The 17,421-nt window shown below is 43.3% G+C and overlaps 1 protein-coding gene across 2 annotated transcripts in view; it reads left to right on the top strand.

Annotated features, from left to right (window-relative positions):
* The window catches only part of ntng1a (netrin g1a), a 135,383-nt gene that overhangs the window by 94,553 nt on the left and 23,409 nt on the right, over positions 1-17,421 (top strand). For both annotated transcript variants that reach the window (XM_080418263.1, XM_080418262.1), the window contains exon 4: positions 193-365. In XM_080418263.1, the coding sequence (XP_080274389.1) occupies positions 193-365 (173 nt within the window). The remainder of the gene's footprint in view (positions 1-192; positions 366-17,421) is intronic.

Raw genomic sequence — 17,421 nt, 5'->3', positions numbered from 1 at the left:
AGAAAAGAATGAATGTGGAATCACGTGCTCCGCCGAGTGAGCGGGAGGCGGTGCGTCTTGAAAATGCCAGTCAAGGACGCGCTGCCCTTTACATGCACTGAAAAGACAGAAAGTGACTCAGTAAGCGTTTGACGTACAGGTAGCTTTGTTCTTCTCTTTTTTTTTAACACTCTCTCCTCTGCCTGCTGACAGGTGCAAGTGCAACCTTCACGCCAACAGCTGCGTGTTCGACAAAGAGAGGCTGGCTTGCGAGTGTGAGCACAACACCACGGGCCCCGACTGCGGCCGCTGCAAGAGGAACTACCAGGGGCGGACGTGGAGTGCTGGCTCCTACCTACCCATCCCCAAGGGCACGGCTAATATCTGTGAGTATACACACGCAGGGCACACGTTCACTCGCATGCCACGTGGCGGCATATAAATATGTGTGCAGCCGTGCACACACATGCCCACGTGATACGGAGCCACGTGCGTCCCACGTGTGCAAATACCTGCATTCCGTGCAGGGTTAAGAAGTCAATTACAAAAGAGCGGGCTAAAGCACTGGTTCTCAAACTGGGGTCCGGGGACCCCCAGGGATCCTTCAGGGGGATCCAGCTAAATGTGTTATAGTGTTATATAGTATAGCATCACAATCATTTACTTTATCCATATTTGATAAATATACTTTGGCAATTTAAAAAAAAATGTTGATTGAAAAATACATACATTCATTTGGGGGTCCTTGACATGAAAAAGTTTGAGAACCACTGGGCTAAAGTACAAATACATAAAAGCACACCCACATGCTGTTGTGAACCATCATGGCATGGAGTTTGCAGCCATAGGTCGCATCACCATTTCATGAACAGTGTGGGCGTCTTTATCCATCAAGGTGTTCTGTATTGTTACTCTTATGAGTGGTGATGTGTATTCTGTTCTGTGGGTTAAGGTTTACAGTATGTGGGATGACTGTGTTTGTGTGTGTGCGTGCATGCTTGTTGTGTGTGTTTGTTTAGACTTCAAAACGTAGTCCTAGTTCATTATACATACCTAGCATAACCCTTGATTTCAAAGCCCCAAACAGTCGGCATAACTGCCACTATTTTGTTCAAGTTGTAGACTTCCAGGTACTGTAGGCTCGGCATGATGCGGCATATCCACTGGGGGGGCCAAGCGGTCCAGGCGCATGCCACATATGCTGGTAATCCAGCTTGACAGCGTGTCGCCGGTTCGACTCCCGACCCCGACGACCTTTGCTGTGTGTCACCCCCCCATCTCTCTCCCCATTTCCTGTCAGCCTACTTACCTATCAAAAAAGGCAGAAAAAGACCCCAGAAATATCTTTAAAGCTTCTGACGTGGCCTATTGCACGCCATTCGTAAGCCAGCTAGCATGCTACTGTAACGCATCTGCAGTGGAAGGCTGTATGAAGTTACAGAGAGGACAGACACAGTGCGAGCGAGACCTCTGACCCGGTCACCGCCGCAGGCAGTGGTGAAACCGCTACTGGTAAGGAGGTCACATGTCCTGTCCGGAGGCTACGGACTCGCCGTGGTCTTCTACAGACGTGCGGAAAGTAGAATACAGCTGGCGTTTGCAGCACAGGGATGCTCTTTGCAAGGATGCACCCCCATGCCGGCCAGATGGCGGCAGGTGCTGCTTTCTACACTGTTAAAATCCTCGGGCCGTTGATTGAACTCTGAAGAGGGTGAAAACGGACCCGTACGGGTCCGTTTTCACCCTCTCAGAGTTCAATCAACGCTGAGGATTTTACTGTGTAGACCCTTCTTCCTGCTGGCATACTTTCTACCAAGTCTTGCTTTCTTTTTTTGTCTTCTCTCGCTCCTTTGCCCCTTTCTCATAGACACATAGATCACATATCACACACACACACACATACACACACACACATGCGCGCGCGCACGCACACACACACAAGCACGCGCACACACACACAAGGATCTGGGAATGTCAGTTGGCAGCTATATACGACAGAGGCACGACAAGGAGTGGTGGCTATTAGTTGGAGTGTGCTGGCATTTCTAAACCCGGTCTTATCCCCACTTCCTTTTGTTATTGCCTCCATTGTGACTCCTGCTCTCTCTCTCCCTCTCTCTCTCTCTCTCTCTCTCTCTCTCTCTCTCTCTCTCTCTCTCTCTGTGTCTCTCTCTCTCTCTGGCGTTGGATGTCTGCAGGCTGGCGGGCTGATGGCTTATTCTTTCGTCCCAGGGGTTCAGAGTTATGAGACTTAGGGAGGGTTAGTGAAATGGCCAATTCCCAGACCTCAGATTGACAGCACATTATTAAGAAAGCGGACACACAAAGCACATGCACGGGAGCACATCCAAGTGCACGCACACACACACACACACACACACACACACACACACACACACACACACACACACACACACACACACACACACACACACACACACACACACACACACACACACACACACACACACACACACACACACGCACGCACTGTCCTGCAAGTGATGAAAGACATTCTTAGTACAAAGTGCATTATTACACGTTGACTTGGCGAGGGCAAAAATCCATAGTGTAATAATGCTGTGAAAGATCTATAGGAATTCATGGCTGTCCCCCCCAGAATTGAGAAAAATGCACCGGATGAAAATAAAAAAATAAAACCAATAAACAACTTTTGAAAAACTGCTCCTTGTGCCGTTTCGCGATTTTCAGACCCCAATCACAGCCCATTCTGATTCTACATCTCTGTCGACTCGCTCACTGTCCGTCTGTCTCTGTATCTGCCCCCCATCCCACACACACACACACTCTAAACCCAGTGAGCTTACACACTCACACACACACACACACACACACACACACACACACACGGCTCAGTGGAGGCAAATTTGTCAAAGACGAAAATGTAATTAAGATTTAATTTCTTTCTACCGTACCCATCAAGTGATGGGTAACGAGATTGGTTAACAAGATCGATGGATCACCCTTGGGGGCGGGACGGTGGGGACCGGGGGTACATCCTCTCGACACGCTGTCACACTGTATCTCTGACAGGACAAGGCAAGGAGACGGGTGAGAGAGGAAGGAAAAAAGGAAGGCAGGACGGAGTGGGGGTGACTCATAAAAAAGGAGGTAGTGGGCTTCACTCTCAGTCACAGATGAGTGCTGTTTCAGTCTCTTTCTGGTCCTCTCTCTCTCTCTCTCTCTCTCTCTCTCTCTCTCTCTCTCTCTCTCTCTCTCTCTCTCTCTCTCTCTCTCTCTCTCTCTCTCTCTCTCTCTCTCTCTCTCTCTCTCTCTCTCTCTCTCTCTCTCTCTCTCTCTCTCTCTCCTGCACTCGCCTTGTGTCATGGGAGACAGACAGAGAGGGATCAGTTTTAGAATTACCCGTGGCAGTTCATTTCACTACGGCCAAGGGTGCCAAGGGAACCACAGGAGGTTAGCTGAGCCGTGGAGGAGAGCGAGAGAGAGAGGGTGAGAGAGAGACGGACGGACGGACGGACAGACAGACAGACAGACAGACAGACAGACAGACAGACAGACAGACAGACAGACAGACAGACAGACAGACAGACAGACAGACAGACAGACAGACAGACAGACAGACAGACAGACAGACAGACAGACAGACAGACAGACAGACAGACAGACAGACAGACAGACAGACAGACAGACAGACAGACAGACAGACAGACAGACAGACAGACAGACAGACATGAGAGACACAGACAGAAAGAGACAGAGAGGGAGAGAGGGAGAGAAGAATAAAATTGCTTTTTTCCTGAGCACCGACATAAAGAGCAACATACATAAAAGCGGACTCCCGCGACAGCCTTATAAATGTTCTCTGGCTCAAGCCCAATGTATATACTTCGTTGCGCGGCGAAAATAGCCGACCTACAAGCTCACATGGCGTCGCAGACGCACCGCCTTGTGAGTTTGTAGGTTGTCTATTTTTTGGTGCGCGACAAAGTCATGCAACGGAGCATATATTAGGCTTCAGATGCCGTGTGACCGATGTTGTTGTCATGGTACTCCGGGGGTTTGGGGAGAGTGTTCACCTGCTGGCAGGCTCAACGGTAGCCTTGTGTGGGCTCATGTCGGTTGTTAATACGGTTGGCGTTGCGGATTTCCGTCTGGGAGATAAGTGAGGCTGTGGAGGAAGTGGGCAGTCACAATGCACCACCTGCACGCTCGCTGGAACACAATTTGGGGTGGGGTTGCTGAAATGGTCAGCGGGCATTATGCGGCTATAATGACATCATACTTCGCACTTGTGAAGTGAGAAGTTGATTGCTTTTTTCCTGCCACACCGAATAGAAAATTTGGTGGCTGTATGACAGCGTTCGTTCAAGCTCGCAGCGCGGCACAAAGAGACGCGCTGTGAGCTTGTAGTTCTGCTATTTTTTTAAATCTCTTGCTCAATGTTTGTCTCTGGAAACAAGGTCAGTGTCATAGTTGATTGGTTAGCGTCGTCAATCAATCAACAATGACACTGACCTATCACTGCCACGCTGATTGGATCGCAAATTGCATTGTTTTGAAAACACATAGATGAAGATAAACTTACGTTAGGATGGGTCCCTGTTTTTAACACATAGCATTTCTGGGTATAAACACATAGGTGAACACATAGGTGGATTTCTCTTTATATGATCGCTGCCACTTAATCATGACCATTCCTTGATACTAATGTTGTACTTTCATTTCAAAAAGTTTGTTCTTCTTTTCTGGGTAACTGTCTCTCTGTGTTTCTTTCGCAATTTATTTTCTTTCTTTTTTAAAAACACATTACATGCTTAAATTCATCTCAACCTTATCTAGGCTTGTAAAAAAAGAGGTCTGACTTATTTCCATTATGGTCCGTCTGCCTCTCTGGATACAAACAGCACTCATTACACGATGACAAGTCCCTCAAGCAGTCCAATTAAAACTCAGAGTCAATAACCCTGAATTTCATTTATTGCTGTCCCCGTGATACCCGAACAGCAAATCAATAGCAAATGCAATAGGAAGTTAAACACTGAGCGAGGTTTATGAGTGGGGTCGTTGTTTTATGGAGTTGTTCTGCGTGAGAAGTTTTGTTCCCACAGTAAACGAGACATTTAAAAAGCGAGACTAGGTCAAAACCTATAGTCTTGGCTGGGCTGTGTATGGCTCGCTGGAGGGCTTCTAATTTGATGCTCATTACAGGAGCTCTATCCACCATTACGTATGAGAGGATGTCTGTCATCGAATCAATCGTGCACCCCACTGGTCGACCAATGGTGTAATTTCATCAGTCAGTCAGTCAGTCAGTCAGTCAGTCAGGTACATTTGTATAGTGCTCGACATTCACGAGCACTATACAAATGAAGTTAATAAATGGATACTCTCTCCTGATTGGCTGAATTTTTGTCACCCACCTAAAAATGTATTTTCTGTTTATTAAAGAGGTGGAGAGACGGGGAGACACCTGTTACTGAACAAACACTCTATAGCAATGATTACTATCAGAATAGTGCTTTAACCTTTTAACATTTTTTTTTTGTTTTAACCAAAGAAATATCACTTACCCTACCTTTAATGTTGTACAGGTACAGAATATGATTAAGTATGGTGATTTTTAGTTATCTGAAGCTGTCGCTATGAACGTGTAAGGTAGCCTACTGTATCCGCTACAATATTTTGAAAACGGTTTGTTTATTTGATCCATCCAGTACAGAGCTTTGACTGAAGCAAGGCTCAGACTTTATGGATCCTCATCATAATGATTACTAGCCTAATCCCTGACCTGCAGGCCTTTGCCTGACTGATCACCACATGGGGAAGTCTGCCACCCCATGGGAAACCTTGTGTGTTTGGTGAGGCAATTTTCTTTCTTTTTCTTCTTCCTTTTGGAAAAAAACAGCATGAGAGTGGCACTTAAAAGCTAACAGTGGTGGAACAAGTACTCACATGTTGTACTTAAGTAAAAGTACCAATACTGTGATGTAGAAATACTCTGTTACAAGTAAAAGTCCAGAATTCAAAATTGACTTGAGTAAAAGTACAAAAGTATTGGAATCAAAATGTACTTAAAGTACCGAAAGTAAAAGTACTTATTATGCAGAATGTCCTATTTCACAAGTGTTCAAAATGTATACAAATCTTTTGAAAATAGCAGGTCTATCGGCTTTTTTCAAATGGCCGAAATGTACAGTATAGGGCTGAAGTGGTTTCTGTATGTTTTGCAATAATAATCAAAATCTACAAAGTAACTAGTAACTAAAGCTGTCAAATAATTGTAGTGGAGTAAAAGTACTCCAGAAAAATGGAAATACTCCAGTTAAGTAAAAGTACAGTACCTAAAATTGTACTGTAAAAGTACAGTACTTAAATAAATGTACTTAGCTACTTTACACCACTGGAAGCAAATAATATCCAGAGGAATGACACATGACAGTGAGATTGTTTCAGTAATGTGTTGTCGCTAACAAATCTTTGTGCAGTCTGGGCGCAATTAGTTCTGCTTGAAACTGAATGAAGTGTTTGGTATAATCTCCTTAATATATGCACCCATTCTTCTGAATATGCATTTATATAAGGCTTCGTATCAATATAGAATTGCCGACACTTACACCCTAATGAAATAATAATAGACGAGTGATGAAATATCCTGAGCATGCATGCGTCAGATCACGTACTAGAGCTTCTATTCAAGTTAAACAAAAGATCAATGAATAAAATTAACATCACCATTGTAGTTGCATGGTCTTGGGGCTGTTTCATGTCATTATTGGCTAAATGGATTTAGATTGATTTTCATCAAATACCACATAGCATCATATACTGTATGTACGGCCGGGTTACTATCTCTGCCAGAGCTCACGTCCATAGTGCAGTGCACTTGACCCATAATGCAGCCTATCTTCATTTCTTTGCAGTCGGGCAGAAACCTCGTATCTCCTTATTAAGGAACCATATACAGGCACCCTTTTGTATTTTTTAGTTTTATTATTCTTCTGCCGTCTTTTGCAGTTCTGGCTTAATCGTGCAGTCGTTTTTTACTAAACTTGGTAGAGGGCTATGCCAAATGGCCCAAAAAACGAAACTCACAACCCAAGGGTGGCGCTTTAGCACTCAATTGAAAAATGCTAACTTTTAACGTTTAGCGTAGCTCATGAACCATTTGACCAACAGCCATGACACTGCATTACATATATGCGTCACCTCATAAGGAACACCTTTGCCACTTTGACCTTTAGATCTTCCGCCATTATGAATTGTGTGAAAAAGGTTACATTTGAACTTCTCCTGTAATTTTTTGCAATCTGTGTGAGAGTGTGAAACGTTCTACACACAATCTATGGACCATTATCTAGAATCCCTGATGAAGAGAAGTTTTCATGTGAAAAAATTAAGCCTTCCACAAGCCAATGAATATTGTAGATGGCGTGGCTTCATAAAGATATTCTGCCCCTATCTACATAGACTACAATTCCCATAATTCCCTCAGCCCTCAGCAAGTTGTTTTCAATGCTCATTTGTTAATTAAATGTACTTCTTTCTCTCAAGCTCAGTTTTGGGTTTGCATTTCAATGGGAATGCGTGCGGGAAAAACCTTTTCGCTTTTCACATGTGTGAGGGGAGCCTCTGTGTGCGACCAGTGAGAACGGCTGCATTCATTAACATGGAGCGGAAGAAAATCAGTGTCCATGCACTTATGCATGAGCGCCCTGTGAGGCGAGGCATTTGGGCATGCCTAACACGGAAATCAATTTATGGGCATACATCAAAAATGTTAGACTTCCGTGTACCGCGGCAGGTCAAATTGCCCACTCAACACAAACATGGGGATGAATGCATTACCACCAACCATCAAACCATTCCCTATCCTCATTCAAAACTACCCTAAAAGAACACCTGTCGCAAATTGCAACCGGCCCAATAGATAAGTCTTCTAGCTTGCCACCAGAGAGTACCTAGCTTGGTAAACCCTCCCTCCGGAAATCTCATTTCCATTTGATTCCAGGAGTGAGTCTGGCATGAAGGCTTGTATGGGCGTTTCTAGCGCATTACCAAAAAACCGAGCCTATCAGCGTCGTCGCTCATCGTTCTGTGATTGACAGCAAAAGCTGGCCAATCAGGTGGCGAGTTCGAGTGAGCCCGAATGGACCCGAGTCTGAGTGCAGCCGACCAAACACGAACGGCAGCCATTGTTTCTGTGGGCAGTTTCTACTTTTTATTTTCGGTTTTAAAACGCTCTCAAACTTATTTTTTGAGGCACAGAATTTACTTATAAGATATCGTTTGGATAGAATTTAGTTGTTTAACTTCATATATACAGTATGGTCAATTAATCATGACAGAGCCTATTTAAAAATAAAAATTCAGAGAACCGGCAGGGGCGGGCAGTGACACGCATGTATCCGAATAAGGCAACCTATTTTGGGCATGGCCATCTCAAAAGTCCCGTTGTGTCACATTAGTCGCGGAGGTGGTAAAAATGCACTGCAATTGGCTGAAGGGGAACAACGATCATTGGCTGAAGGGATTGTCAGTCAACGGTATTACTCCCGCCCAACTCCAGCCCACAGCCACTATTGCAGAATGGGCGATCATGCCAGACTCACTCCTGGAATCAAATGGAAATGAGATTTCCGGAGGGAGGGTTTACCAGGCTAGAGAGTACCGGCCACCATAGAGTACCGTCAGCAAGTTGAGGGTGTATCCTGTATCATGAAATTGCTCTCCTGCCCTGAAAATGCATTTTATGTGTACTACAGAGCTGCAGGGACGGGGAGACCCCTGTCACTGAACAAACACTCTAATAATAATAATACTTTAAAAAACTTTTGATCAAATTCGGTCTATTTTGTTTCTATGGTTTATTGTGCATATTGCATTGCTTGGCCCCCATATTGCTGCTTGCAGCTATATTTTCAATTAGTTGTTTTCACAAATGAATGCCCTACTTCATCACACTACGTTGTCACACAATTTTTTGTTTTTACATTGCAATTTTAGATTTTTTTTTGTGAAAGTGGTTACTGTACATCTGACAGTGTTTATTTAATATAAATATTGAACCAATGAAAAGTATTAACAACAGCTTGTTACTAAATAATACATTGGAGCGACTGGAACATGCATTCTTTTTTCCATTTCATGAAAAGGGAACTGTTTTGGACATACAAGGTATGTCACCCGACAGCGACAATTTGTTCCTAACTGATCTCTCAACAGTTGTTTTTTTTCTCCACTACACTCTGTACTATAGAGAACCATATTAGATTGTTTGTAATAATAATTTATGATGGTTAGAACTTGTTGGGGGGTCAATATAAAGTATATTGACCACATGATCCCTAGCGTCCCTATAATGGGCCAAACATTCACTGAAAATAATCGGCTATTCTACAAGCCTGCAACGCGTTGTGAGCTTGTAGATCGGCTATTTTCGGCGAGGAGATTTGCTGCATATAGGAAATACTTGCGGACCTAGTATATAGCCCTGGGGAACCCCGGTGAACTAAGTATATAGGGTTTAAGTGGTAAGCAACTCTGTGATTTGAAGCCATTGTATTCCCAGGAGAGTCCCTCACTGAGGCTGTAGGCCATACTAATTTTTCATTTTCGTCATCCCACTGAGCTGTATTTAACACAACACTGAACAAGTGTCCTTCTGCTGACACCATGGGAGAGGACAAAGTCAAGATTATTAACTCATTAGTGTGCGTGGCAACTCAGTGGAAGGTGGCACGTTGTTTTTGCGGATGCCTGCACGATTATTATGCTGAATAGCGTGACCATTTTTCCCTTTAGGGTTTGGTGGAATGACCCTTTGCATGCACAGCACACAAACAAACTTAAAAGCTGTGTTCCCAGACCAGTGCAGGCGACAAAATAACAGCATCTGGAGTTGACAGTCACAATAAGTATAAATAATATACAATAACTTTTGCATATTGCACCTTTCTTGTGGTTTTCTAATTACCATACATTAGCCAGATGCCACAGTCTTGTGCACTCTGGGCCACAATTATATATAGATATATGTAGAGTAGGCTATGTACTATGCATTTGTATGTACCAACTGTTCACATATACAATTCAGAAGTGCACAATCACTTCATACATTATAGGGAAGCAAATATGCATTTTCACATCCATAATGCACATGCACTTTTTTACACAACAAAACCCTTTTCCTAGTATGTCAATAAAATGTACTGAAACGTTACTTAAAGACTGACTACAGCTTAAAAAATATATGGAAACCCTACAAATGTTAGGTTTAAAGCCTGCTCAATAGAGAATGAGTCAGAGGAGACAGTAAACGTTAATGTTGTGTTAATGAAAAGGAACAATTTTGCAAATTTTCGGCCATTATATTCTTTCATTCTGAGACTGCAGTAGAGTAGCTTTGCGTGACTCACAGTAATGCAAAAAAAACATTTTTTTTTAAATCTGTATTTATAATGGTTCTGTATGCAAACCCTCTGTCCAGCCTCTTTGACGTCAGCTTGTTTTGAAAATAGAACGATCCCTGGGAAACGCAGGGATTAGTGTATCATTCATTCACCTCATCATTTATAACGTTGATCTCGTTTATTTAGACTGCAACATATTATGACAGAAAACAAGGAAATTGTCTGGCAATACATTGGGATACATTTTGTTTGTACATTGCACAGATCAAATATCGCTGTGACAGTATAAAATCACTTTTGGTTTAAGAAAATCCCAAACATTTTCTTTATGGAGCAGCTACTGACAGATGCTAAACAGAAGATAAAAGTTGCTAACAGATGCTTAGAAGAGGCGTTAATCCTGGTTTGCAGACTACACATTACATGCGTAGCACTCATTCACAAATAGTTTTTACAAATCCTCTAACTTGTAACAGACACGTCCTCCTAATCTGTGCTGAAACCCTGCTAAACTCAGTGCAGTCAGGGGCATATGGAACAGACACGATGATGTTACACCCAGAATACAGTGGAGAAAGGGCACAAGTAAAGTGTTCAGGTGTGTGGCTTAACCACTTAAGACCTGGAACGCATCTGTGTCATTTTTTGATTTGAGCTAAAAAAGCATTATTCTATACTTTGGCTATTAAAAAATAGCAGATATACAAGCGTATAGTGCCGTGCTACGAGCTTATAACTGCTATTTTTTGAAAAATCGTAAAACTTTGTGCAAATCTTTGAATGTATATATATTTTTTAAGTAAACATTTGTAACTCAAATCTTTGCTTCTGGGGGGTCCCTGGAACAAAATATTTTGAGATGGGGTTCCGCGGCCAAATACATATAATTTTGGGGGTCCTTGACATGAAAAAGTTTGAGAACCACTGACAGCAACATATTATAGGTTTTTCCAAAAAAACTGACATTTTGTAGAATCGGTCTCCGGTCTTAATGGGTTAACCACTTAAGTCTAATTTATATATATTTTGTTGCACAGCAGTGTTTTGCAGAAATAGTGAAAATAGCCAATACAAGCTCACTTGCAGATTTATAGATTTTTGAAAATGTCCGAGCTCATAATGACATCCCCAAAATAGGAACGGCTAGGTTGAAAGTACTTAAAGAGAGCGTTTGCGTTTATAAATATTGCCTGGATTGTCCTAGACCATAGGAATAGCATAATGTGAATTAATTTCAAAGGGGACTAGCGCTCTGCTAAATACAGAGGGCACGATGACCCAAATGAGAATGCTCTCAAGCTGTAGGCCTAGTTAGTAACGGAAGGTTTCCACTGTGTCTGTGTCTGTGTGTGTGTGTGTGTGTGTGTGTGTGTGTGTGTGTGTGTGTGTGTGTGTGTGTGTGTGTGTGTGTGTGTGTGTGTGTGTGTGTGTGTGTGTGTGCGCGTTCTAATTAGTGCTACATGAAGATGGCCATATTTTCCTGAGCAGGGAGAGATGCGGTCCTTATGTGCCCCTCATTACATACTAGCCTCAATACTGCCGAAACACCTGAAAGCAAACTCACGCTTCACACGGCATACGCCCGTTGCAAGCACTCTAATTCTCAGGTTCTAATTGTCCCTCACTCGTACAGTATACACTCGCTCATCTGCGCTTATTTAATTTCAGCTGCTTATTTGCATTTCCACTCTACCTCACTCCTGCTCGCGATCTCTGTCCTCTCTCGTTCTCCGCCCGTATACGTACGGTCGCTCTCTCACTGTCTCCCCTGCCCCGCACTCCCCCATCATCTCCCAGCCACCGTCTGTTGTTGCTCTATCTCTTGCTGTTGTTTCATAACCACCCCCCATCCCCAGAGACAGAGCTTGTTTACTCTGCCTTTCTCCACATCTCTGCTCGGTGCAGCTGCGACGGTAATCTTTTTTCCAAATATTTGTTTCTTCCGTCTCCAGAATTTGTTTTCCTTCCTTTATATATATATATATATATATATATATATATATATATATATATATATTCCCTTTCTCCTCACAGCTCATTCCAACACCGACAAATCTTTTAACTTTGCTTCTCCCGACTCAGAGCACTTTAACATTTGCCACCTTCAATACAGATCTGTTTACCCTCGTCCAGGCCCGCCCTAATAACCAGCCGCCACCCGCACCCCCACACGGCCACTCCCAACCCCCATGAGACATTTAGATAGAGCCAGCTATAGCCACTCTGGCGGGGGCAAACCGGAATTTTGCTCCTGAGGAATTCAATCACGTTTCCACGTGCTGTTGGTGGCAATGGCTGTGCGAGCATGTGTGTGTGTGTGTGTGTGTGTGTCAGTGGAGGAAAGTAACTGAGTACATTTACTCAAGTACCGTACTTAGGTACAATTATGAGGTACTTTTAAGCTACGTATTTCCATTTTTGTTAATACTACACCGCTAACATCTCAGAGGCAAATATTGTACTTTCTACTCCACAATAATTTAGTTACAAGCTACTTTATAGATTATTATTACATAACAAACAATAACCGCCCTATTCGGTGTGAGCTTGTAGATGCAATATTTACGAGGGAGAAAAAAATTACAGATTTTGAAAAGGACTACTTTTACTTTTGGTACTTTAAGTATATTCTGATGCCAATAGCCTAGGTTTAGGATTTGTTCTTCTAACAGAGTATTTTGATATTGTCGTACGGCTGATTTTACTCAAGTAAAAAATCGGAATACTTCTTCCATGGCTATATACGGATAGCCAAAGCTTTCCCGCGCTAACCAGGTAGCCTGTCAATGAGAGTGGGCCCCCCTGTGTGGCCGACGGGGCCCCAGACGATGATGGATTGCTATAAAATGATGGCTGCCAGGGAAAGTAATTACCAACTTTGCCTGCCGTGGAAATTCAGTAGATAAGCTTCGGCCCGCCCCACTCCTCCGGCATAGCCCAGGTAGTAGGGCTCAGGCAAACAGACGAGACGCGCTGAAGGTCAGACACTGACAGAAACAATAGAAAGACACTCACAGGCAAATGCACGCATGCACACACACACACACACACACACACACATGCGAGCGCACGCACGCGCGCACACACACACACACACTCTCACACGCACACGTTTGTATTACTATATTTGTCAGGACATCAACATTTTGGGACGGCTTTTAAAATAGCTGAAAATAGCTGAAAATTATCCCCCAAAAAATTGCAGATCTACAAGCTTGTGAGCTGGTGAGCTTCGCCTTACGACTAAGTATAAAATAGGGAAGAATGTAACCCCTAAGCCTAACCCCAACCCTATAAACCCAACCTGAATATTTCCCCAATTGTAAACCTAACTCTTAAATCTATTTTCTTTTTTACATAGAAAAACAATTTCTGAGGACCAGGTAATTGGTCCTAACAATGTATTTTTCTACTATATTTATGGGAATATTTGGCCCTCCTCACAAGTATAGTAATACAAGCGCACACACACACACACACACACGCACACACGCACACACGCACACGCTGATACTCCAATGAGCGGGGGTGTTTATGACAATAGGATCTGGGTATGTAACAGATACAGATTTCATAAATGTGTCCTTTCTTTCCACACAATTGCACACGTGCACACTGGGACATGGATGGCTGCAGGTGTTGTCCTGCACAGTGGTGGAAAGTAACTAAGTACATTTACTCAAGTACTGTACTTGAGTACAATGTTGAGGTACTTTTACTTACATTTGAGTATCTCTGAGGCAAATATTGTACTCTTACAATTATTTGACAGCTTTAGTTACTAGTTACTTCTCAGATTTAATTATAAATGCAAAACCAGCATTAACCATTTAAACCCTATTTTATAATTTGACTAATCGAAAATAGTCTAATATCTAATCTAATAGTTTGGCTATTTTCTTAAAGGACGACTTCACCACTTTTCAACATATCTTCATATAATAGGTCCTAACTAATGCTCATGATAAAATGATAAATTTTGTCCTACTTGGTCTGTGTCTCATAGGAGGGCTGTGGACAGTCCAGAAACCCGTCTACCAGTGACATCATCGTTAGGCAGGATATTTTTTTCCAAAAAGATTTTAAAAAATTCAGATTTTTATTAAGGCGAGAACAATGGGATCTATTATTGCATTGCAACTTTCCAGCAATACAAAGCCTGCAGTTTCTATTAGCTTGGATTCCCCATCGATGATGTCACTGGTAGACGGGTTTCTGAACTGTCTACAGCCCTCCTCTGAGACACAGACTGATTAGAAAAAAATTGTACCATTTTATCATGAGCATTAGTGAGGACCTATTATATGACGATATGTTGAAAAGTGGTGAAGTCGTCCTTTAAGATTTTGAAAACTTTTAGTACTTTTACTTTGGTAGATTTTGAGTCTAATACATTAGTAATTTTATATTGTGATATTGCTACTCTTACATAAAAAAAAAATATCACTTTTTCCACCACTGTATGTAAAGCTGTAGGAGCCACTTGTTTGATATGAGTTGATGCTGCTGCCCAGCACTTAAACCCTATACTTCATTGACTGGGGTTCCCCAGTGGTCAGTACTTGGCTCCCTCCTTTTTCCTCCCCTTACATCAAATCTCTTCGTGAACGTGTTGCGTTGGCGACACGTTCTGAGCTTGTAGATCAGTTATTTTCATTGAATGTTTGCCTATTTCCTTTTATGACTCGCCCAGAAAGATGGGAGGGGAAAGGAACTGGTTGGAATAACGTGTTCCTTCCACGCGTTACGTCCTACCGGAGAAACTCCCCCCCTGTCAGGTGATAAGAAGCGGCCTGCTCACTCCTCGTGCATTGAAGGAAGCATGCTCAGTTTGTGGCTCTCCCCAGGCTGGCAGAGGGAGAGTAGCGCCCAGGATTACAGCTTAGGCAATTGGCACTGGGTGAAAAAATGGGTTACAAAAATCACGAAATAGCGATGCTATAGGGTTCACGTGGTTGATTTTGACTGTGCAGAATTACCTTGTAACAGGATGTGTCCGGCACTTTATTTCAGTGTGTGTGTGTGTGTGTGTGTGTGTGTGTGTCTGTGTGTGTGTGCGTCTGTGTGTGTGTGTCTGTGTGAGGTGAGAGTATGACACATTACATAATGTGCCTGCTCTGCGATTTTCCGTGGGGATAAACGCAGGTTAGACAAAAGTACGGGGACTATTCTTGTCACACGGGCCGACCTCATATTATGCACAGAGATCATAAAGGGCCAATCAGCCCCACCCCGTCAGACACCGTTGCCGTAGCCAAACGACTCGTATGGGCCCAGAGAGGCTCGTGAAAAACCATCGAGCATGAGCAACTCCCTAATGCTCTTCCTGTGTCGGTACTGCACAATTAGCCCATTAAAACCGGGAAAGCATTTGTGTGTCATTTTAGATTTGTTGTTTGGATGTTGTCTGAAAAATCTTGAAAGTGTGAGAACTACTGATTCAGAAGGCATTTTGTAGAATCGTCCCTGGGTTAATGGGTTAGATTCCGAGCCGTAATGGACCGCCGCGGCATAGTGACGGGGGGATTGGAAATGACTGGTGATTGAAAATTAATCGAATGACCCGACATGGGATCCCGGCCATCTGCCGGGGCCCTGCAGCATGTTCATGGAAACGTAATGTAATTGCGCTGACAGTACCGCTGGTGTACAGGTGTGTGACCCGGGGCCCGACCTGAACTCCACCAGGTGTGATTGATTGCGAGGGAGGCGTGAACCGACAGGCATTAATTTGTCAAAATGAATAGTGCTGTTTTATTTATGTTTTTGCTAAAGTTAAATAAAAAAGGCTGTGGGGGGGGGGGGGGGGTTGAGGAACAGTAATTTGGTGCAGCACTCATAGAGAATATTTTCTCTCAATAAACACTGCCATGAAGAATGCATTCTGTTCTCCAGACTCAACTTGTGAATTTATGATGATGCACTGCTATGGAATTATGCTGCATGGGAAAAGAGAAAATTGGCAGTGCATTTTCTTTCTTTCTTTCTTTCTTTCTTTCTTTCTTTCTTTCTTTCTTTCTTTCTGTAATCTCCCTCTCTAGTGTAAACTACTACCTGTAAATAAACCCTAGGTGTTTTGCACATTGTCAGCTAGGCCTACTTAAAAAAAAAGAAAAACACCACATTGTCAATAAGTATGTAGTGCAAAGAAATCTGTACAAGACTCTTTGTTAATAGAGTGTGTGTGTGTGTGTGTGTGTGTGTGTGTGTGTGTGTGTGTGTGTGCGTGTGCGTGTGCGTGTGCGTGTGCGGGTGCGTGTGCGCGTGTGCAAAAAGTACAACTATACACAAAGTTAGGAATGATGTCTTTATTTACTACGGTATATATAGGACTTGGTTGGTGGTTAAATGGTGGCCTGTACACTTCCAGCCAGCAGCCTCAACCTAAGCACCTGAAAGAGGTCGTAAATATGAAAGGGACGAGTAAGAGACAGAGGTCAGGGGAAGAGTGACGAGATGATGGGGGAGTGGCCCCGAAGGTCACTCTCACACACACACACACACACACACACACACACACACACACACACACACACACACACACACACACACACACACACACACACACACACACACACACACACACACACACACACACAGAACAGGAAGAGAGAGAAAGAAATAGCTGAGCACACATGTCCATATTTCCTTTGCCTTAGGTGTGTGTGTGGTGGGTGGAAATGGAGAGGAATAAAGCGCCGGTTGATAATGTTTTATTATTTTCTCTTGCCTCCCCTCTATTGGTTTTGTTTGGTTTCTCTCTTTCTCTCTCTCTCTGAAAGCCCAGCATGGCTCCACTTCCTGTGGCGAGGGCTCGTTTGTTTGTGCAGGCAGGCTTCCTTGTTGGGGGTATACGTGACTGTGTATGTGTGTGTGGGTGGGGGGGGGGGCATGTGGAGCTGGAGGGCTTCAGTTCAAACGGACAGATTAGCGCTATGTTCACGTTGGCATCGAGCTCTGCTAACAGCCATTGGCACTCGAGTAATAAACCAAACAAAACAAAAAAAAATATCCTCTGAAACGTGAACGCTGTCCAAAAAAGAAAAATAGA

The sequence above is a fragment of the Gymnoscopelus braueri genome (assembly GCF_963280865.1).
Source record: "Gymnoscopelus braueri genome assembly, chromosome: 21".
NCBI classification, from domain to species: Eukaryota; Metazoa; Chordata; class Actinopteri; order Myctophiformes; family Myctophidae; genus Gymnoscopelus; species Gymnoscopelus braueri.
Note: the sequence above shows the minus strand (reverse complement) of the source record. Positions and strands in the feature narration are given on the sequence as shown.